Below are 23,946 nucleotides of genomic sequence, written 5' to 3' on the forward strand. Positions count from 1 at the left end.
ACTGAAATGACAGTGTTTCAGTTTCATTGTCCAACCCCTGTATATAGCTTTGAAACTAAAACTATAATAAACTACACCACAATATATTTTGTCTCTGTTTATTTTTGCACAATTATAAAGAATGATACAAGAATGCCAGAAAGTGTATTACAGCAGGTTTATTTTCAGTATGCTGAATGCTATGCTAGACCCGTAGTTTGAAAATTCGTCTATGTACATGAAACAATTTTTTTGTTATTTTTTAAAATTAGGCAAAATCATTATTTGTATTAATTTGTAGTATGTATGCAACAATCATTATAAATAAAAAAAAACTAGAAAAAAAACATACATTAATAGCTTACTTTCTATTAGTGTATTTAAATAAAATAAACTTTAGATGGCTTTATAATCAAAAGACCCCAAATCCCTTAAACAGGTGCAGTCACTGCCTTACTCTGATATTTACGAGCATCACTAAAGTGTATTTAGCACTTCACCAGTGCAGTGTGTGTGTGTTCTGGAATGAACTCAAAGCCCTTGCTAATCAACACTTGTGTTATAAATAGGCTGGTTGAGGCACAATCACAATAAAGTGTGATCACAGCAAAGGATGGATATGCGTTCCTGTTAGTTTATATTAGGCAGGGGTGGAGTCAACTCATAAACACATTTAACATTGATAATACATTGATAAAACGTAATAACAAAGGCATTGTACAGACAGTCTCTCATCCTAGAACCTGTATTGTTAACGTTTAATGGCTCTGGATCTCAGTTAACTTCATTTGGTCACATATTCCCAACATTTATTAACAGAGTTCAGTAAATGCCCAAGAGTCTGTCCATCGCAAGTTCAGGGAAGCACATCATGACCAGTGTCCATGATAACTGACATTACATTATAGATAAAACAGATACTGTATGCATACAGTATCTTCTGTAATTAGTAAAATACAGTATTAGTATTTGTATGGCAAAAGCAATTGTTTAGTTTCTGTTATTATCGTAAAATATTTAGGACACTGCGCACACTGCCAAAAAATAATAATTGGTACCAACGAGTCTTACATTTTGAACTGAACTACTGAATTACTGAAATAAAGTAACTTTTCAATGATCTCTAATGCACTGGAACAACGTTGATCTGATATTAGAATTGGTTTTACATTGATTTAACATTGATTCAGCATTCTATATTATATGCATTGTTTGTTTAAACTTACATTAAGGCAGCTGGGTAGAGCAAGCCAGACAATTGTTGTATAAGAACAAGGTTCTAAATCAGCACCTGATCTTATGTCATGTATTTTATATTTATACATCAAACAACCTTTTAAATATGAAAAAAAAAGCATTTTGGCACCTCATATTTGTAGAAAAAAAAAAAACTTGTGTCATAACCGCTGAAAATTACACATTGTTCTATTTTTTGTTTCCAGGAACTATATTAAGATCGTTTGCTTGTTCTTTGTTCTTTTTGGAAGATTTGTTAAAATTCAACAAAATCTGTTATTTGAAAAAGGTGAAGAAACCTTAGTCTACAACTATATAACTAAAAAAAAATAAATATATAAATTTACATTTACAGCTTTGGAAAAAAAAATTAGAGACCACTTCAGTTTCTGAATGAGTTTCTCTGATGGTGCTATTTATAGGTAAATGTTTGAGTTAAATGAACTTTGTTGTTTTATTCTATAACTACAGACAACATTTCTCCCAAATTCCAAATAAAAATATTGTCATTTAGAGCATTTATTTGCAGACAATGAGAAATGGCTGAAATAACAACAAAGATGCAGAGCTTTCAGACCTCAAATAATGCAAAGAAAATAAGTTCATATTCATAAAGTTTTAAGAGTTCAGAAATCAATATTAGGTGGAATAACCCTGGTTTTAATCACAGTTTTCATGCATCTTGGCATGTTCTCCTCCGCCAGTCTTTCACACTGCTTTTGGATAACTTTATGCCACACCTGGTGCAAAAATTCAAGCATCATCCATCTTTCTCTTGATTATATACCATAGGTTTTCACTTTGGTAAAATCAAAGAAACTCATCATTTTTAAGTGGTCTCTTATTTTTATGCCAGAGCTGTATACTTTATCTAAATATGCATCAAGTATTGGTTGTAAGGGACATCTTGGCACATCCTGCCTCTGTTTAAAATGTAACAGGGTTAAACAGGGTCAAGCAGAACAGGCCTTTGCTCTTTTTTTTTCTTGTATGTGAACTTTTTACAGCAGTTTGGCAAATATATTTTTGTTTGCGTTTAACTTAAAACCTTAACTTTATTTTTTTTTAAATATCTGATTTTGTGTATGAGATATAGACAGTACAGTTGTATTGTTTTGTTTTTATATTACTTCTATCAGACACTTAGGGTCCTATTTTAGTGATCTATAGGCGAGCTGTCAACCGCACACTGTCCAGCTTGATTTATGGCGAGTTTGGAAAAGTACACCTAGTGTGGTTTGAAACGCGCAAAAATCATGTACTAATTCTATTGATTACTCATAGGTGTGTTTAGGGCAAAAAGTGAAATAAACCAATCAGTGTTTCACTTTCCATTCCCTTTGAGAGCCAGGTGCGCTCTGACTTTGGCGGATTGGTATTTTAAAGGTGCAGCGCTTCTGCAAGGCCAGCTCATTTATGCCGTAAAGGTGTGTGAGCAGCTCATTTACGAGAAAAGCAATGTTATATTATTTTGTATTCTGTAACACCAAGATAGCAATGAACTGTTGAAATCTGTCTAGGTTGTATTCAGTCAGTGGAGCACCTGTGTTTTCCGTTGCCAAGATGGCAATATGCCAGAAATTTACCTGAATATTCCTCATTTTCACCATACATTAGACCACCACACCCGTGGATATATTCTACGTAGATATTTTCACAAGCTCCGTCGCTATTTAACTGATGCAGGTGCAAGACGGGCGTACAATAGGGATTTAAGTGGTCTTGATAGAACTGATTGAAGCAAACAGTGAGGCTATACGTAATACAGCCTCCACAAGGTAGGGTTTGTTTTAATACAGTCTTAAATGTAAACCTCCCAAAAAAAAAATACAAACATAAAAATTCAGTACATACAGAATAATAATGTGATGCAGTCGTGGCATTATTTTTGTTCTATTTCGTGGACAAAATTATTTTTTTTTAAACGTTTTGCATTGATTTAGCAGACTTTTTTAGATACTGTTACAACAAGCCCATCTCTATTTCCAATTAATTGTGCAAATGCTATTAATCCTGATCAAACACAACCAAGACGTGTTAGTTCATGCCCTGGTCACCCTTACGGAACATTAATCCACATACCACACATACTGTGTGCGCTGTGTTTATGACACTGCTGTGCTTTCAGCCAGTCACTTCTATGGCCCCCTCTTGTTCTCCGTCGGTGTTTGCTCGGATTTCCATCAGAACACGTGCCAGTCGGCTCCAGTCCTCTGAATGAGGTACAGCCAGTTGCTGTGAACAATGCACAAGAATATACATATCACATTTCTTATCTTAGTACACACCAAGACCCAATCCCTTTTCATAGCTAACTCAATTCATAGCTAGTTCAAGGCTAATATTTACTAGCTCTATGCTAAACTTAGTTTTTTTCCCGGCAATGTTGGCTAGCTCTCTGGTAACCTTAGTTATTTCCCCAGTAATGTTTGCTAACTCTCTGCTAACCTTAGTTCTCTCGCTGGTAACGTTAGCTAACTCACCGCTAACATTAGTATGTTAGCTTGCTCACCTCTCATGTTAGCTAGCCCTCTTCTAACCTTAGTTCTCTCCTTGGTACATTAGTATGTTAGCTAGTTCTCGACTAAAATTAACTAGCTCCCCTTTAACCTTAGTTCTTTCCCCTGTAATGTTAGTAAGCTCTCGCTAACCTTAGTTCTCTTCCTGGTAACGTTACCAGGAAGAGAACTTAGATTAGCGGAGGGCTTGCGGTGTTAGCTAACGTTACCAGTGAGAACTAAGGTTAGCAGAGAGCTAGTTAATGCTGTAATGTTAGTAAGCAAGCTCTCCGCCAACCTTAGTTATCTTTCTGGTAATGTAGCTAACTCACCACTAACATTAGTATGTTAGCCAGTTCTCGGCTAACCTTAGTTTTCTCCCCTGTAATGTTAGTTAGCTCTCTGCTAACCTTAGTTCTCTCCCTAGTAACAAAGCTAACTCACCGCTAACATTAGTATGTTAGCTAGTTCTCGACTAAAATTAACTAGCCCTCCTCTACTTCTTTCCCCAGTAATGTTAGCTAGCTTTCTGCTAACCTTAGTTCTCTCACTGGTAAAGTTAGCTAACTCACCAATAACATTAGTATATGAACTAGCTCCCCTCTAACCTTAGTTCTCTCCCCTGTAATGTTAGTTAGCTCTCTGCTAACCTTAGTTCTCTTCCTGGTAATGTAGCTAACTCACCGCTAACATTAGCATGTTAGCTATTTCTCGGCTAACCTTAGGTGTCTCCCCTGTAATGTTAGCTAGCTCTCGGCTAACCTTAGTTCTCTCCCCTGTAATGTTAGCTAGCTCTCTGCTAACCTTAGTCCTCTCCCTGGTAACGTAGCTAAATCGGCGATAAAGTTAGTATGTTAGCTAGCTTGCCGCTTATGTTAACTAGCTCTCGGCTAACCTTAGTTCTTTCCCCTGTAATGTTAGCTAACTCTCTGCTAACCTTAGTTCTCTCCCTGGTAACTCACTGCTAAATATAGTATGTGCTTTCCCACCAGCATTAAACACATTATCTGAAAATGTCATTTTAGTAAATTTAAGTAAATTTAAGACACCTTAATTACCCAGATTTTAATTTAAGACATTTTAAGACTTTTAAGAAAAGATGGCACTGGCACAAGCAGCCAAAGAAACCCAGAAATGTAAGTATTTTACTGGTTAAGAAATATGATTATTAAAATATTACCATAGTTTAATGTGTGGTTTCAATATTTTATGGCCATATTCTTGATAACAAGCATTTTTAAAAATGCTAGTAGATTGTATCAGTAACTAGCTAACTTTCCTGTTCCACCTTAACTGGTGCAGCAGAGGCTGCAGGCATTTTTATATGGAATGGAAAAATAAAATAAAATAGAATAAAAATAAAATCACATATTAATTAAGAAATAGAAAATAATAATTAATTGCTGCACCACCTGTCATCTTTCTGAACACATATAATAAAGCCCTAAAATTAACTAGTTAAGCAGCAGTTAGGTTGCTGAACTTTAGCTCTCCACTGCTATAACTAACTTTTTCTGTATCGGGTGCTTAAAGGGGTTGTCCTTTACTACTTCCCCTCTGTTTATGTTCACACTCGAAAACAAGGTGTAGGGGTACGGGGCAAAAGTACACTTAGTCTATTAAACTGAAGAGATTAAGAAGAGACTCTTACCTCTCCAACGTCATAGATCCACACGTGTCCCTCTGAATCACCTGCTGCTACCTCCCGACCTCCTGATGCCCACCTTACCCGGTTCAGGGCACATGAACCCTCCACTGTCACACTTGCAGTGGGAACCTGGTAAAGGCAATGAAAAAAATAGATGATTTTATATTCACTATTTCATAACTGACACTGGCACAGCAAATCTGCTCATTCACGCTGTGAAGGTTCAGTCAGTTATGGGAACAGAAATAATATTTTATCTTATATTGTGTTTGTTGTTGATGTAATGTTAGGTTTGTGCACTGATGCAAGTTTAGAGGTGTATGTGTGTTGAGCTTGTGCAGCGCGCCTGCATTGCCAAGATAGCAATGAACGTCTGACTGTTGTAGTGTAGTAGGAGTGTATCATATTGTTCACTGTAATATCGCCAACATTTTTGAATATCGGAAACGATATTATACCCTGAAATATCGTGATACATCACCCACCCCTAATTATCACACCAGGGTATTTTAAAGAAAATTCACACTGTTCTTTCTGTTATTTCCCATTATATATTTACTAGAGACAGATTATATAGAGTTTATACAGAGTTTACCAAAATAACTCTAAACTACATTTGTGAAATTAATACCTGTATATTATATACTTGAGTTAAAATACTCAGTATACAAATGAACAAAACATTACAGAGGCATGTTTTAGGTCCTAGAATTCATTAGATGTTTTCTAGAGGGGTTTCCTACTGGTTAAATCTCTTTTTGAGCTTAGCAACTGCCTAGCAACTGTAATTAGGCCCGGACACCTCTAACGAGCTTTGCAACGTGTTACAAAGATGTGTGAGGTACTTAGAAAGAAACAGGATCTCTGATACCCCAAGCTTATGGAAGGTTTGTGAAAAGTGATAAATAACCCGTCTTTTTTGTTTTATGATTTTCACAACCGAAGAAGTCAAAAGTTGTTTTCTCCAGAATTCCATTTTTTCTTTATATTTTTGCCATTTAAGCTCTTCAGGAAAATGGTACAAAATCCAGTGTACAAAATGTTGCAGTAAACTTCCAGGGGTTTTAAGGAAAACCAATGAAGTACAAATGGAAAGAAATTTAAAAATACTAGGGCATTTCCAAAAAATTTAATTTAACATTATTTTAGTAATTTAGTTTAGAATGTGAAACCAATTATTATGTACATGTATTAATCACAGAGTGATCTTTTTTAAGAGTTTATTTCTATTTTTGTTGATGATTATGGCTTAATAATCAAGCAAATAATCAAACAAATAAACCCCCAAAAATCAGTGTCTCAGGAAATTTGAATATTATATAAGACCAATAGGTAATTTTGGCAGTGTGGGCAGTGTGCCAAGTCCTGCTGGAAAATGAAATCTGCAACTCCATAAAAAGCATGACTGACTGTGGACTTGATAAAACACAGTGGATCAACACCAGCAGATGACATGTCTCTCCATTAAACCATCACTGATTGGTGGAAACTTCACACTAGACCTCGAGCAGTTTGGACTGTGTGTCTCTCCACTCTTCCTCCAGACTCTGCTCCCTTGATTTACAAATGAAATGTAAAATTCACTGATGATCAGTGATGGTTTGGAGAGACATGTCATCTGCTGGTGTTGCTCCACAGCGCCTTTAGCTCAGCTTAGCATTGGACTAAGTCTAAGTTTCAGCTGTGAAGAGAAGAATTAGAGGTCTGACAGATGAAGTGCAGTAATAAAGTCATTGCTAACATAAAACACAGCTACTGTACTACTAAAGAAGGGTAGATATGGCCATAACCATAATCATTTTTCTGTTCTTTATGCTGGAAAGTCTTGTCATTAAGACATGTCTAATGAGGCTGCTCACTTTTTTGACTGTGATCAGAAGCTTTGGACCCGCTCACCTCTGTGTCATTATTGAGGTTCCACAGGTCTAAATGGCCCATTCCATCCACTGTAGCAAACAGAGCCGGGTGCACAGGAGACCACATAACATCATAGACGTAGTCAGCGTTGTCCTCAAAGGAGTACAGGGGTTTGTTATGCTGTAAGTAGAAAAAAGAGAAGAATTATACATACATATACATACATATTTTTCACACTATGAGGCGCACCAAAAATCCAGTGCTCCTTATAATCTGGTGCTCCTTATGTCATGTTATATATATTAAGGAGCAGTAAAGACACTCCGCTGAAGTACAGTGTTATAAAGAAGTTTCAGTGAAGTTTCTCCAATGAAAAACACTTATCTCTTTTTGTCGATTTTAAGTTTACTACATCAATTTAACAGACAAACTGTCCCTCACACTGTGCCAAAATTTCTTGATGAATGGACCAATAGAAACTCTTCAAAATGACGTGAAATATTTTTGACTTCCATTGAAAGTTTACAAGTTTTTTTGTCTCTACTGTAAAGTTAATGTTTTGGAGTTAAATGTTTTTTTTTTTTTTTTGGACAGCAACGATATTAAAAATTTTAAATCCAACTCTTTTTCATCCAATAATCTCAATTTATGCAAAGCAAACCAAGCCCCTTCCTCAAGCCCAGTTGCAGTTATTTACATCCCGCTACCGCTAGGGGCTAGCCACTAATGCTGCTGCACCTAGCCTTGTTAGAAATCTGGAAATCTAAGGTTACTGTAAATAAACGGCGGTGCTTTAATCACCCAAATAAACAGTTTTTAAGAAAGAAATCTGTGTAGATTAACATCCAGCACTTGTTCAGAAACTGGGGGGATTACTAGCTCCATGAATTTTTATTTTTCAGTAAATCAGGTATTGCCCAACTGATACAACTTGAATGAGAGTGGGCGGGTTGAATTAGGTCTAATGATTCATAAATCTGCCTGGTTGTCTGTTGCAACAATAAATATCTTGTCTCATTTTCATTATTTCAAAGGAAACAGAATAGGAATGAAACTCAGCTCTTACTTTAGTTGACCATAGTTTGACCGTCCAGTCAAAAGATGAGGTAGTGAAGAGGTGAGAGAAATCAATGGGTCCCATTGCGTTATGGCAGCTGATGCCAGTCACAGGCCCCTGGTGCCCCTCAAACATCTCACCAATGCCAGCTTTACTGTAGAGAGAAGGCAAGCATTAACTCATAAATATGGTTGACCAATGGCGATTGCTTAATGAATGTACTGACCTGCCGTGTCGAGAGGCTGTGTAAACTGTCCCTTCCTCACTGCCCACTACAAAGTTATTCACATCACCAGCAGGAAAGGCCATCCCGGTTACAGCGACAACCTTAGACTTGTTGTAGATCAGCTCCATGCTCTCCTGTGAAAGAAACAGTGTGTAATTTATGTTTCTAATTTTCTCCAATTTCTTCAGGCAAAATTATCAAATTGTAGCGGAACCCTAGTTGAGGCCAAGCCAACCTCTTTGCACTACTGCACATGCTCAGTTTGACTCTTTAGTCAATGGAATGGGATCTACTGAATAATTCTGCAGGGTTTTTTTTTACCTGATGGTCACACTATTTGCATATTGGACGTCTCCTCCCACCTCTCTCTCTCTTTCATCATCAGTGTGTAGTCATTCCCCACAGACTGCTGGTTTCCCTTGGGATTTATATACTATGTGTTTTATATAATAGTTAACTGTCTGGCCTCAGTGTTGAAGGCTGTAAGAGCAAGTTGCTATTAAATGAACTTAAATTTGAACTTAAATTTAAATGAACTTAAATTATAACTTAAAAACGAACTTAAATTAGGACAACTAAAAATATAATGTGTATTTTAATTTTGGTAAAGCTAAATATTTAAAGTTTTTCTTCTTTTTTCTTTTATTTTGATTCTAATTTTTATCCCATTTTCTCCCCAATTTACAAGGCCAATTATCAATTAGGACTCCCCGTATTACTGGTGAGGGTGAAGACCAGCACATGCCTCCTCTGATACATGTGAAGTCAGACTCTGCCTCTTTTAGAACTGCTGCTTTTGCTGAGTAGCATCACACAGTGCACGCAGAGGAAAGCGCAGCTACTCGGTTTTGATACATCAGCTCACAGGCGCAGCCTTGTGCTGATCGATATCACCCTTTGGAGGAGGGGAAAGAAAGAGCACCATCTACCCACCCAGAGAGAGCAAGGCTAATTGTGCTCTCTCAGGGCTCCAGCAGCTGACGGCAAGCTGCATGACCGGGATTGGAACCAGCGTTCTCCCGATTGTAGTGGCAGCGCTTTGCCTGCTGGACTACTCGGAGCCCCAATACTTAAAAATTTTCTACATATAAAAAATGAATGATCTGAACTAAAGATTAGTTGATGGTGAGTTTCTTCAAAACTCACGACATTTTCATTTTTATAGTGCAATGCTCACCTGTGGCTGAGAAAGCATGTCTAAGCTCCAGGAACACATCTTTCCGTCTGTGGACACGGTGATCAGGTTGTTGGCATTCTGGGTTCCCACCACATTTACACAGTATACCGGGTGCTGCAGAGAAAAAATACAAATGAACACTCATTCCAAAGCGACTTACAAATGAGGTACATTAACAATAGATGACCTAGAAGTCCAAGGCAAAATGAACTTTTGACAGGGTCTAATACTTTTGACATTTTGTTTTATTCACAAATGGAGAGAACATGGAACAGTGTTGAACCATCCCAGTAGTGATCGGATCATCAATATTACCAATATTACCAAAATTACTGTAAAAAGGCATGGACAACTTATCCAGAAGCTCCCAAAATAATTGTGAAAAACATCTAAAGAACTGCAGGCAATTCAATAATAAGAAAATAACTGGAAAAAAATTGTATCTATGGGAGAGTTGCAAGGCAAAAAACACTGCTGATAAAAAGAATGCAAAGGCTCATCTCACATTTGCAAAAAAAAAAAAAAAAACATATTGATGATCCTCAGGACAAAAGTGGAACTTTTTGAAAGCTGTGTGTCTGATGCAAAATTAACAGAATTTGGTGGTTAGTGCTGGGCAATTATTGCCAAAAAAATAATCTTTGATATTTTACCAAAATATCTGATTTACAATTAAAATCGATTTTTCCCCCTTACTAAAAATCAAACTACAGATGACAAAGAAATAGTTCAGAACTAGGTTTACCTGTAAAAAACAAACAGCATTGAGAAAATCAGTGTCAGGTTTGTGACAGAAAATTGGAAAAAAACACACAAAACGAGTCACAGAAGAAACTTTAAAGGAGATAATAATATTGTTTTTCACCATTAATCACGGATCCTTACCAGAAAGCGATGACACTGCAGTTTTTAGAAACGGTAGGATTTATTTTTAGCTAAATATATGCTCGGACTAAGCGGAATGCAAATATGCATGCGTTGGTCTGTTGGAGGCGCTGGTAACCAGGGTAAGATGGATAAACACTTCAGAAATTAGTAGTGTTTTCGGATATTTTGGATTAAAAAGATAAAATGTCTGTATGTAAAATTGTGATTACTCCATTTTGAAAATCACGTAAAACTGTAATTTGAGTTAACCAAATTAATCGTGAAAATCGCCCAGCACTAGTGGTGGTAGTGTGATGGTCTGCTAAAATGGATGGAACCATGAATTCTGCTTTCTACCAAAAAATCCTGAAGGACAATGTCTGGCCATGAGCTTGTGACGTTAAGCTCAGGTGTACTTGGGTTCTGCATCAGGACAATGACCCAAAGCACACCAGCCGAGGTACACCTCTAAATATAACTGCAGAGATACAATATATGATTTGATATGGTTTTCTAAAGTTCAGAGAAAGTACTGCAGCAGCATGATCTTACAGTGTGAGCAGCAGCAGATAGAGGGGTCCTTTGTACTGGCGTCCTCCTGTGGCTTCGATTGTCCCACAGCACAATCTGCCCTGAGTATGTTCCTCCAACAACCAGGTTAGGATGAAACTGTGCAAAGCCCACTGACATCACAGAAGACTGCAGGAAGAAAAAAAAAAAACATGAAATGGGTGATTTCATTATTGATTGCATTGCAGATTGACTGAGCATAGGATATAAAATTCTGTTAACCAAATCCATAGAGATCAATTAACCCTCTGGGACTGACAAACGCCTAGCCGCATCAAATTCAGAATTTTTCATAGTGTGTTTATTAATATATTTGCAATAATACAGCACAGAAATACAGTTCAAACATGTTCAGAATCTTTTTCTCACAAGGGTTGAGATTTCCATTGCGAGACTTTAGCCCTATCCGGAGGGCATTAGTTTCTCAGCGGGACATCTGTGAAAAATATTTCGCATATTTAGCACTCAGTGCTAAAACTTTTGCATCCAGACTGCAATTGAAAAAACAGGAAGTCACGTGACATCGAGTTCAGTAGCTCCTCCATTGACACTTGCTGTTGTGTTAACGAGGATCTTCGAGGAAATGCGTGGCCAAATTATATTAAACTCGAGGTGACGAAACTTAGAGATGTGGATCCAGACGACACTAAAGTTACCACCATGGAATCACGGAGTTCAGCGAAAAACAGTAGATAATTCAGCCTGTAATTTTCTCAGAGGACGTCTTAAAAAGTGCACAAGAAGCTTATTAAAAACCACTGTTAACGCTAGCTTCAGCTCCGAGCGCCGCCATTACTATGTACATATACATATTGTAGCTTCTTGTGTACTTTTTTAAGTTATTAATACTTTTTTAAGTATTTTAAATGTCAGGGCTCTCCAGATTTTGAAAGGAGATGTTGAGCTATATTGAGCCTGAATAACAGTGGAAAAATCGATTTATTGGGGGCAAATTAAGCCCCATGTCACCCAGTTTGAAGGGTGTTTGGAAAAACTGTTGAAATTTCTGGATCTTGGAACACTGTGGGAGAAGGGAGTTGTGCGCTTCATCAAAGGTAAGTACTTTTTATCATGTTTTACTACAACAAAAGTCAATTTTACACTGGAGTTCCCCTTTAAACTAGGTTTATAGAAGACAAATTCTAGAAAGTGTGATATCTGACCTGACAGTGGAATATATATTCTGGAGTTGTCTTCTTAAACTTCATGTTCCACACCAGGACGACTCCATCCGGTTCGTGTGGAGCATCTTCATTAGCGTTATAAGAGGCTACAAGCAACTCAGAGAACTAAAGGGAAAAAATAAAGAAAAAAAGAAGTTACATTATTGCAATGGAGGCAGTAATATTGCAAGCAGTACGTAAGTTGAAACTGATTAAGAATGTATAATAAAAGAATAAACTCATTTTATTATCAAGTGCAATTTTTCTTATCATCAAGAAACCTGAGGCTTATAACATTTATATATTGAGTAAGGATTTGTAGATATAGCGAAGCACTCCGAAATGTAATGTGCTACTAATCTACTATTGGTTGCGAAAACCAACAACTCAACACTAACACTGAATTCTGAAGAAATAGTGGTATATCTATAGGAGAAGCATTATGTGAGAATTGCCATTTTTTGCTCCTGGGCTCCACCTACAGCTGTAGAGTGATAATCACTTTTACACCACTGCAGTTAATACAAAACTACAGGGATTTTATTTTGCACATAATGATGTTTTAACTTGTTTTAGAACTAAACCCTTTCGAGTATCTGTGGACGACTCCATCCTCGAATGGAAGGAGGAGGAGCGCAAGATCTTTAAGATCCACCACCAGCGACTTGTGAAGCTCTAGTGAACTCCATGGCCAAGAGTGTTTAGGCATAATTTGTCCATTTTCACTCACTCACTTTTGGTGTCAGTGTTTTACACATTAATGGCTGTGTGTTGAGTTATTTTGAGGGCACAGTAAATTTACACTGTTATACAAGCTGTGCACCAGGGGTCGGTCCACGGGCCAGATGTGGCCCACAAGCATGAAACATCTGGCTTATAATGAACGATAATGAAAAAACGAAATAAATAACATGCTTCTCTGGCAAGCTTTTCTTTACATTCCTCTCCTGTCTCTCTCTCTGTCGTGCTCAGCATGACTTTAGTTTCCGCCCGCTCTCGTTTTTCTGCCCATTCTTGGGCTTCCTATAATTCCTATAATTCCGAAGCGAATTGGACCACGACCCTGACGACACGGGTTCGATCCCATGTGAGGAGCGGTGTGTTTACCTGCTTTAAGACCAATTGTTCTGCAATTGGGTTCAACAACCCTCTGGGCTGGAGAGCTACTAGTCTGTAGCACTCCATCCCATTACACTTCATTTTACAAAACAGAATTTTTTTTTGTGGCCCACATTTTTTAATTTTGTGGGTGCTGCAGAAAACTACTTGACAAAAACATAGAGAGCAATATTATAAAAAGACATAATAATAGAAGAGATTGCTAGTCTTCAGTTGTCTTCTAGAAATCTCTGTTACCTGTGGTGACCAGTCCAGACAGGTGACAACTCGATGCTTTGACCACTGCTCATCATAGAATTGTCGGTTGAAAGACATATTTAGTCCAGCTTGTGTCTCCCTAATGACCAAACAAGGCAACTCAGTTTTAATACATAGCATATACTGTATATCACATTGATCGTTATTAAGACCTCTATAACATCGGTACAAAAATGTAATTATTTTGTGCACTATAAGGTGCACCATGTTACAAAGGCACACTCTCAATGAACGTCTATTTTCTGGTCTATTTTCATATTTTCATAGTGCGCACGGTATTATATGGTGAATTATGCAACACTAGTAAGGGACAAAGATGTGGCCATGTTTTTCTTCAAATTTAGCAGGTTAAAAGCTAGGCTAAGCAAACAAAACTGTAATTCCTGTGTTACAGAGTAATACAGAGTATACTTACTTTAAAGCCCTGTGACATGAAGCTATATAGCTGTAAATGTGAAAAAAACTGACCCCTCTCTTTCTTCCATGTCACGGCCGCTGTAGTCGAAGAATATATCAGAATCTTCCGCTAGAGCGCGCTCCATCACCCGGATGCTGCGGTCAAAGAACATGAGGAAATCCTCTGAGTGAACAATCTGCTGCTTCTCTTCTTCTGTCAGCTCCCGTGGAAGATCTAGAGGAGATCAGTGTTGTTATCAGTCCAGTCTTTAGCAGTGTTATTGTAAACATGGTGCAAAGTGACAATGTACAGTGATGCGTTACAGTTTAAATGCTCTATTTTAGCTATCTATAAGTGAGCCACCAACCGTGCACCGTGCAGCTTGATTTAGGCCGTGTCAGTGTGTCTTTGCTATCGTAATGACAGGAAAAGGACAAGGTACTAGTCTTTTTACCTTTGTTAGTCTCCTGAGGATCTTCCTCCTCCTGTTCATCTGACTGAGGTTTGGGTTTGACCACTGGCAGCTCCTCATCCTCCTCCTCTTCTGTGGGAAATGAGAAAAAGCTAATTCTCAGGAAACTGTTTATTAGTAATTTAAAGTTTATATGGTTCTTGCTCTCAAAACCCTACTCTGGTGCTTCAAAATAGCTGAAAACTAATTCAATTCACTCTCAGTCAATGGCCCTAAATCCTGCTAGAGTAGTTAAACAAGATGAGTCTCATTCGTAATAAATGTATATCTCACTCACATGGCCGTTTGGTTTATTAAATAAAATGTTGGAAATCAATCGTTGCTTTTTTCCCTTTTTATCTGATTAATAATCGATTAAGGAAAACAAATAATTGGCAGATTAATTGACTATCAAAATAATTGTTCGCTGTGATCCATTTGAGAACTATAATACCACTTGAACTGAATATAAGCAGATTTTAAATGATCAAGATATGATGCAGATTTTGACCCAGTTTGTGGTTTCATATTTTAGATCTAACTGCCCAATTTTTACAATATTGCAATATCGTTTTTCTAGATCTATTTTTTTTAAATAGCATCAAAAACCAATTCCCCAGAACCAAAACACTGTTTATACAGAATAAATCAGTATTGCATAATCGGGATGCAACAACAGAATCAGAATTCCATTACAGTTGCAGAAAAAATGGCAGTAACAGGCAATATTTATAGACATATTATTTTAAAAGAGCGATTTAAAACAAGCAACATTTTATTCCCTCCGTGCATATTTCATGTATATTTACTTTTCTAACTTTCTAACTGTCCTGACATTTTTAGAATCCTGAGTTTTACCTTCAGACAGATTTGGAGCAATAGGAGTCTGGGTCTCTTTAGAATATGTCACCAATTCTTTGGGCATGAAGTCAATCTGAACAATCTTGGATGCTCCAAGTCTCCGCATTCTGCACCTGAGATCAGAATTAAAACAACAGATGAAGACACAACAAACACATACAACCACTGAATCAAACACTGCTGCTGTACTGATTAAATAATTCAGTTTTTTTTAAAGTAATGAACTAAATCGTAATCGGGACTTGCTTATAGAATCACACTGGGCCCTATTTTAATAATCTATGCACTGTGCAGCTGGATTTAGGCTGTGTCAGTGTGTCTTTGCTATCGTAACGACGGGAAAAGTACACAGTACATTTGCACGGCTCAAAATGTGCAAAAAATATGAACTAATTCTCTTAATATCTCTTAATCATGAGTGTGTTTTGGGCATAATGTGAAATAAACCAATCAGCGTGTGACTTGCTATTTATTCCCTTTAAGAGCCAGGTGCGCTCTGACATTGGTGCATTGGTGTTTTAGAGGTTCAGCGCTTCTGCGCTTCTCAGCAGAGGAAACCTGTGCGTTCATGCGTTTATTTTATTTTGTATTCTGTTTATTGCTGATAAAACTGAAAAGTTGGGAAGCAATGGCTGTTGAATGATGAAATGTATCTAAACACACCTCATTTCCAGACCGCCATGCTCCTCAGAGTTGATATATTCTTAAGCTCTTTCAAAAATAGACTGTTCACAAGGTGTAAGATAGCAATAAGCATTGAGACATGCCTTGTGTAGCATGTAAGATATGGCTTTAACACTTTAAATTCTGACCAGATATGCCAGTAATGAAAATCTCACCCATGCTCAGAGTCTGCGAGAAGCTGAAGAGCTGAGGGGTCTGTGTCCCACTGCAGCGTCCTGACCGTACCAGCATAACACAACATAAACAGACAGGAGAGAACAGAACACGGATGATTAGCCACCGGAGAAGAGCTGGAAGAATGCGCATGCATGCTTTCATGAGGTACCACACTGTCACATACGATGAAATCAAATTACACTGTACAGTGTCTGTGTCACATAGAGAAAAAATACAACACTCTCATACTGACTCACTAATGGACAATGAATCACTCCACAGGTCCAGGTATTTACACATATAAACATTATCACCTACATTATTCCTTACCTATATCTGCCATTTTTCCATTAAGAGACAGAAGAAAGGAGGAAAATATATCATTTAGGAGGACAGGTTGAAAAATGCAATTAGTTGTGATATTAACTTAATGTTTTATATCTTGGAAAAAGTATCATATTTAAAAAAAAAATCATAAATGGGAACTTGTCACACCTTCCAATGCTTCTACTGACTTTTCCACCTTCACATACTCCAACTCCCAGAATGCACCTCTCAATCCTGTGTCTCAGCCAGCCAATCAGCACCTGATTGTTAGATCTGCTTCACCTGTGTTCTGAGTAATTACTGGGGGTTTTCTATGTATAAATACAAGTCTGTTTGTCCTGTTTCTCGCGAAGTATTGCCCCTGTTATTCAGCTGCATACCGAGCTTTATTTCTTTGATTATCTATTTCCGTGTATGACCTATTTTTTGGCTTTTGTCTCTGATTTTGTCTTGCCCTTTTGGTTAGTTCATTTGGCTGTTTTGTTCTGGTTTAGACCCTTATTTCCTGTTTATTGTTTATCCCTTTTGGACTGTGATTTGGCTCTGATGTTTTGGTCTGTGTTGTTTGTGTTTTGTACTGTTGTTAGTACTCAGTTTAAGCTTGTTGGTTTGGCTCTGTTTATTAAAACCTCTCCTGATTTTTACTGCAAGCGTCTCACTCCTGTCTGTGGCGTCACAGAACTCGTTTAATCAGTTAAATCATCTGAAGGTTTCTTAAAAATCTGGCACTTTTCAATCTTTAATAAATAAAATCATAATTTAAAAATGCCTTTTGTATTTACTCAGGACATAATTATGATTAAAACAAGCAGAAACAAAAGATATCTAATGGGGGCAAATATTGTTTCACAGCACTGTACATAATATCATAAAACAAATTTTATATCAGTAATGTTGACCAAATTGGGGGAAGAATTACCTGGTTACTGTCCCACCGTCCACCGACTCCTGGCTCCCCACCTCACTGGGTGTGCTCACTGATTGCGAAGAGGGAGACATAGGGGTTGGGACTAAATAATGAAAATAACAGGTATCCCATGTTAAAAGCTGCAGCGGCTGCACTGGGGGCCAGCAGAGGCAGAAGAAAGAGCCAAATCAAAATTAACATGATGGATTGAAATGGTTAAAGCAAGGAGGAAAGAAAAAAAAGCAGAAAGGAAAAACAAAACAACAGGAGACATTGTCAAGCAATTTTCAAGCCTTTTTGATTTCTGACACACTTTAAGAATTCGATGTATATACAACTGCTATACACTAAGTAACAGAATTAAGGGTGATTTTAGGATTAACACATGCAAAATGTGTTAAAACCACACATATGTAAACATAGTTGCCATAAGCCATTTTGTTTTGGCGACATTGGGAGTAATAAAAGTGCAGTTTTATTTTATAGTAAACAGTCTAATTCCTTCCATTATAAATTTTATTTCAAATTTTTATCCCATTTTCTACCTAATTTACAAGGCCCATTACCCAACCCACTCATTAGGACTCCCGCTATCACTAGTGATGCCCCAACAACAGGAGGGTGAAGTCTAGCACATGCCTCCTCCAACACATGTGAAGTCAGACTCCGCCTATTTTTGTACTGCTGCTGATGCATCACAGTGCACTCGGAGGAAAGCGCAGCGACTTAGTTCTGATACATCAGTTCACAGACGCAGCCTTGTGCTGATCCACATCACCCTCTGAGTGATGAGGGGAGAGAGAGAGCGCATTCATCTACCCACCCAGAGAAAGCAAGGCCAATTGTGCTCTCTCAGGGCTCCGGCAGCTGATGGCGAGCTGCATCAACAGGATTCGAACCGGCAATCTCCCGATCATAGTGACAGCACTTAGCCCCCTGGACATGCCTTCCATTCTAACCATGTTATGAGTGTACACATTTCTGTTTTTTTTTGTGGACTGCTTACATACATTATATATATGTTATTATAAAGTTTAAACAAAAAAATGAAACATGGAGAGGACATTTAATCAACTATGCATCAAATGCTAATATTCTAGTGGTAAAACCATGCAATGGGATGTGAAGACTTATACCAAACCCAGTTCAAGGGTCATTCGGAAAACACTTGACAAAGACATACACATTTTCTCAAGCCTTAAAAAGACAATAAATTCCATCCTAAGTTTAAAGAATAGTGTTGAAATAATCAGTTCAAGTAATACAGTAAGAAGTTACTTGTCTTTAAAAGCACCAGTAACTGAAAGACGTCATAATCAATGGCAGGGCTAACAAGCTCATAGTGTAGTGTTATCACAATGAAATAATTAATTTAACATTAGTTTTTGAAAGCAGTAGATATGTTTTGTCAACACTTGTGTGTTCATTGTTTAGAGCTTAGAAGTCTTAGTATGAGGTCTTAGTATGTTTTCTTTACATTGGAGCTTGATAGTTTGTGAGTTTTTTGTATTTCTGCATAAATATGAGCTAAAATATCATTAGATTTTCCCTTAAAATATATAAAGAGACAAAAATATTATACTTGGTAATTTATTTATTGAGGAAAATGATTCAATATTACGTATTTGTGAGGGGCAAAAAGTATGTAAACCTTTCAGATTTCAGGTTGGGTTGGGAAGGTGCATTTATAAATTAGGGGGGGGGGGGGGCAGCCTATGTGTCGCATAGGCTGCATACTCCCTTTTTGCACCACTGATATTACCTGCTGTTTTCGGCATTCAGAGGTAAGTATTAGCTGTCTGTAGCCTGCTGCTAACCCCAGCTAGCACTGCTGGAGCAGCATTAGCATTAGCTGCTAGGATGAACCGCTAGCTAATGCTCCAGCCTTTAGAGCTGGAGAACTTTGGGATCTAAGCTTACTGTAAATAAACTGAAGCTTTTTACTCACCCAAATAAACAGTTTTTAGCAGAGAAATCTGTGTAGATTAACATCCAGCGCTCGTTTGAATTTGAAAGAAAGTGTGTTTTTTTAAGAATTACAGTTTTGTTTATTAAGTTTAGCTTTACTTAACTTACTTAACCTACCCTCCACCACCACCACCACCACCCAGTGGTGAAACCCGCTGAATTAGAAGGAAAACATGGCAACACCCCTGTTCCTTACTAGTGTTGCATAATGAGCTTTATAATCCGGTGTGCCTTATGTATTAAAATAGACCAGAAAATAGACGTTCATTCATAGTGTGCCTTATAATACGGTGTGCCTTATAGTGGGAAAAATACAATAAACACAGTTCACCCAACTTACATTTTACGATACGAGTTACTCATCACGCGGTCATCGTTTTTATTTATTAGAGAAGTTAGAGAAAAATACCTAAAGGTGGTTCAGGTGAGATGCCAACGCTTTGCAGGAAATCTTCTGTCTCTTTTCTCTTTCGGTCCAGATCTGACTCTTCTGTTGCTTTCTCTGCCCTTTGCTGTACCTCAGACTATAACAGAAATGCAGCAGAAGAAAGCAGATTTCAGTCGTAAAATGAGGTATCACTGCAACAAACCTTTAAACTTACGAACAAACCCTTTTTTATTTATATATATTTATATATATTTTTATCCTATTTTCTCCCCAATTTACCAGACCAATTATTCAACCCACTCATTGGGACTCCCCTTATCACTAGTGATGCCCCAACTCCAGGAGGGTGTGAAGTCAGACTCCGCCTCTTTTTGAACTGCTGCTGGTGCAGCATTACTGAGTAGCATCACAGTGCTAACGCTTGGAGGAAAACGCAGCAACTCAGTTCTAATACATCAGCTCACAGACGCAGTCTTGTGCTGATCGACATCACCCTATCAGTGATGAGGGGAGAGAGTGCCATCTACTGTACTGTACCCACCCAGAGAGAGCATGAATAATTTTGATGTCTCAGGCTCCGGCAGCTGATGGCAAGCCGCATGACCGGGATTCAAACCCCCAGCGATCTCCTGATCTCCTGATCAGTTGCTAAACATACTTTCGCACAATTCCTTAATAACAAAGAGTGTGTCTTAAAAATGTGTGTTGCCACTGTAGCTTCTGGGCGATATGGTCCAAATTTATATGACAATATATTTCTTACATTTGCTCGATTTGAAATACTTCTGATAATTATTTTGATAACGATACGAACAGGATAAAAGACACTGTGTATGGTGTACATAATCGTGCATTGAAAGATGCCGATATGGTAAAAATATTATTGTCACAATATTTAAATACATAGACATTATTTCCAATTATATTGCAATATTTTGACACAAAGACAAACTATATCAGCAGTGGCAAATTCTTTATAGCTGGTATTCAAAGACTTTTTCATGCGTAGTATAGTTTCTAGTTTTTTTATTCAGTTTTTGCTCCAATTACTCAGTACTTTATTACATAATTAATTGTACAGTGAAGTCAGTGTTCTTTAAGCACTGCTTTAAACATGTTATCCTTATAATGCTTGTTAAATATACAAATATATAAATATATGTTGATAAAATATCGTCATATTGCCCAGCTCTACCCCATATACAGTATACAGGGTCCTCATTTTCAGGATCAATTAATATTGAAAAGGAAAAACTGTTTTTTACCTCTTTCTTTTTTCTCTCCTCCTCCTTCCTTTTCTTTTCCTCTCTGATCTGGGCGAGTCGCTGTTTTTTGCGCTCAAGTTCAGCTTTCAGGTCGGTTCGGTCAGCCATTGTCTTAGCTATAAACACAGAACACACACAGGTCAGTTATGATGTCTAAGACTTATTTCAATTCAAATTGTGAAATTCATGAGATTATTCGGCCAGTTAAAATGATTTACCACAAACTACTTAGAAACCAGATGTCTGATGCAGTTATTGCCTCTAAAAACATATCACATACAAAATTACAAATACAACTCTGGACAAAAATAAGAGACCACTTTGATTTTACCAAATTAAAAACTTCTGGAATATAATCAAGACGAAGATAGATGATCACGCTTGAATTTTTGCACCAGGAGTAAAGGCATAAAGTTATCCAAAAGCAGTGTGTAAGACTGGTGGAGGAGAACATGATGACAAGATGCATAAAAACTGTGATTAAAAACCAGGGTTATTCCACCAAATATTGATTTCTGAACTCTTAAAACTTTATGATTAAGTTCCATTATTTGAGGTTTGAAAGCTCTGCATCTTTTTTGTTATTTCAGCCATTTCTCATTTTCTGCAAATAAATGCTCTAAATGACAATATTTTTATTCGGAATTTGGGAGAAATGTTGTCCATAGTTTATAGAATAAAACAACAATGTTCATTTTACTTTGTCTCTTTTTTTCAGAGCAGCTCTAGTTAGTAGTGACCAACTAAACACAGATGAACAGAGAATCATGTTCATGTTTAAGAAAAGCCTCTTATTAATTATTAATATTAATTAATCTAATTATTTGAATTCTGAATTTTGATCTTCAATCCATCGATTTCTTTTAAGGACCATTAAGTATTATATTTTCCGTCGAAACTCATCAAAACATGATCAGATATTAAGAAAACATGTTAAGTTAAGTTAATCACTGGCAGCTCTTATATACACCCAAAAGTTCTGCTCAGATTTAGAAGCCGTTGCACAACTGATATAGGATGGTGCTTCACAGCAGAATTGGATAATGGCCCAAGAATACCGCAAAAGCAGCCCAAGAGAATCTTAAGGAAAATAAATAAAACGTTCTTCAATTACCTCAAGCCAACAGACCATGCTTTTCACTTACTGTAGAGAAAGCTGAAGCCAGAAAGACCCATAAACAACCAGCAACTAAAATCAGCAGCAGTAAAGTTCTTCCAATGTAATGTAGTGTAAGTCAAATTTCTGAGTCAGTTTCTCAGATTTAGCTATTTATAGGTATATTTTTGAGTAAAATCCAATTTCCAAATTCCAAATAAAAATATGGTCATTTAGAGCATTTATTTACAGAAAATGAGAAATGGCTGAAATAACAAAAAAGATGTAGAGCTTTCAGACATATTCTTAAAGTTTTAAGAGTTCAGAAATCAATATTTGTTGGAATAACCCTGCTTTTTTTCTAATCACAGTTTTCATGCATCTTGGCATGTTCTTCTCCACCAGTCTTACACACTGCTTTTGGATAACTTTATGCCATTCCTGGTGTAAAAACCAGAGGTTTTCAAGTTGGTAAAATCAAAGAAAATCAAATATTTTTTTAAGTGGTCTCTTAATTTTTTTTTCCAGAGCTGTATTCAATTTCTCCTTTAAGGCCTATGGCTGCTGGCTGGGTGACTATATTTATTATACATATTACACTATAAAACACAAAAAACTATACAAATATCATATATATATATATATATATAGTGTAGAAAACAGTTACAATTACGACTGTTAAGCTGTTATTTTTTTTTACTAAATTAAAATTAAAATAAAAGAGAAACATTTATAAACTTTCTGAAAAAAAAAAACAGATGTAATCAGCTGCTGAGAATGAAGTGATGGTGAACAAAAGAGATGAAAAAAGTCATACTGACAAAAGACCGACAAAGAAAAACATAAAAATGATTAATAGTGAGCTAAAAATGAAATGAAAATGGAAATGAACCACGATCTGTTTTTAGATCATATGTATTTAATATATTTGAGATAATATTTGAGGTTTATATGAGTTAGTCTTTGTTCTCTTTAGCAGACTGTGGGAATCTGATTTTAGATGTGATGCGCCACAACAGCTCTACAACCAAACCCCTAAAACCGCAGTATTTAACCCGTATTTAACACACGATAACACGTAAATGCACTGTACCGTTGCTTTTCCGTCTGTATTTGCTCGCTGTATGTCGTTTAAACGTTTAAATAAATATCCTAATATTCCGTTCCGACCACATCCAGCCTCAGCCTCAGCATCCCGGCGCCTTGTTCCATTTCCCACCCGTATTCCGACAAAACCCCGCCCCCTCCACAGAGATTGGCCAGAAATGCACGGCTCAATGGCAAGTGTGAAGCTACAGCCAATCCAAGCGCAGAAAGCGAAACAGCACCAGCCAATCACAAGACAGGAAGGCGGAGCCTCCCTAAAAACAGGTCCTAAAAAAAAACGACCCATCCCATCCGGAGGAGGAAGTAGCAGCTTTGCTACGTCATGCTCGACGCCTAGCAACAAAGGCAGAGGTTCAGGAGGTTAAGCTAATCATAACATATAAATACAAATACAAATATATAAATACAAGATTTAATAATACCAGAGGTATTGAACTACTTCACTACTGTGTATTTAAGTACTAAAATGTTGTCACTGTATCTACTGGAGTATTATTTTTACTTCACTACTACTGTGTACTTAAGTACTAAAATAATACTGTATCTGGATCAACTGGAGTTATATTTTTATTTCACTACTATACTCGAGTACTAACATGCTGTATATCTATCTACTGGAGTATTATTTTTACTTCACAACTGTACTTAAGTACTAAAATTCTATATCCACTGAAGTATTATTTT

At 37.1% G+C, this 23,946-nt stretch overlaps 1 protein-coding gene across 3 annotated transcripts; it reads right to left on the reverse strand.

Annotated features, from left to right (window-relative positions):
* Window positions 1–2,975: 2,975 nt before the first annotated feature.
* On the reverse strand, window positions 2,976–23,365 carry dync1i1 (dynein, cytoplasmic 1, intermediate chain 1). Of its 3 annotated transcripts, none has more exons than XM_022674330.2 (17): window positions 23,249–23,365; window positions 21,060–21,175; window positions 19,816–19,930; window positions 17,451–17,508; window positions 16,204–16,263; window positions 15,362–15,477; window positions 14,507–14,596; window positions 14,124–14,286; window positions 13,635–13,734; window positions 12,279–12,404; window positions 11,098–11,244; window positions 9,679–9,792; window positions 8,502–8,635; window positions 8,285–8,429; window positions 7,258–7,398; window positions 5,365–5,490; window positions 2,976–3,450 (listed from the first exon to the last, which is right to left on the reverse strand). In XM_022674330.2, exons 2-17 carry the CDS (start codon window positions 21,165–21,167, stop codon window positions 3,340–3,342), a joined length of 1,854 nt encoding a protein of 617 aa, XP_022530051.2. In that variant the 5' UTR covers window positions 21,168–21,175; window positions 23,249–23,365; the 3' UTR covers window positions 2,976–3,339. The 3 variants fall into 3 exon arrangements, with proteins under 3 accessions (XP_022530051.2, XP_022530049.2, XP_022530047.2); XM_022674328.2 differs by having other exon boundaries at window positions 17,451–17,541; XM_022674326.2 differs by having other exon boundaries at window positions 17,451–17,592.
* Between the last annotated feature and the right edge of the window lie 581 nt (window positions 23,366–23,946).

The sequence above is a fragment of the Astyanax mexicanus genome, chromosome 6, assembly GCF_023375975.1.
Source record: "Astyanax mexicanus isolate ESR-SI-001 chromosome 6, AstMex3_surface, whole genome shotgun sequence".
In the NCBI taxonomy this organism is placed as follows: domain Eukaryota; kingdom Metazoa; phylum Chordata; class Actinopteri; order Characiformes; family Acestrorhamphidae; genus Astyanax; species Astyanax mexicanus.

Bases quoted from the DNA above. Each gene is read 5' to 3' on its own strand.
- dync1i1 (XM_022674326.2), bottom strand. From the start codon at position 21,167: ATGGCTGACCGAACCGACCTGAAAGCTGAACTTGAGCGCAAAAAACAG. The intron at 16,264-17,450 runs GTAATTCTTCCC...TGGTACGGTCAG, and splicing joins GACGGTGGGACAGTAACCAG to GACGCTGCAGTGGGACACAG. The intron at 8,430-8,501 runs GTCAGTACATTC...TTCTCTCTACAG, and splicing joins ACAGCCTCTCGACACGGCAG to TAAAGCTGGCATTGGTGAGA.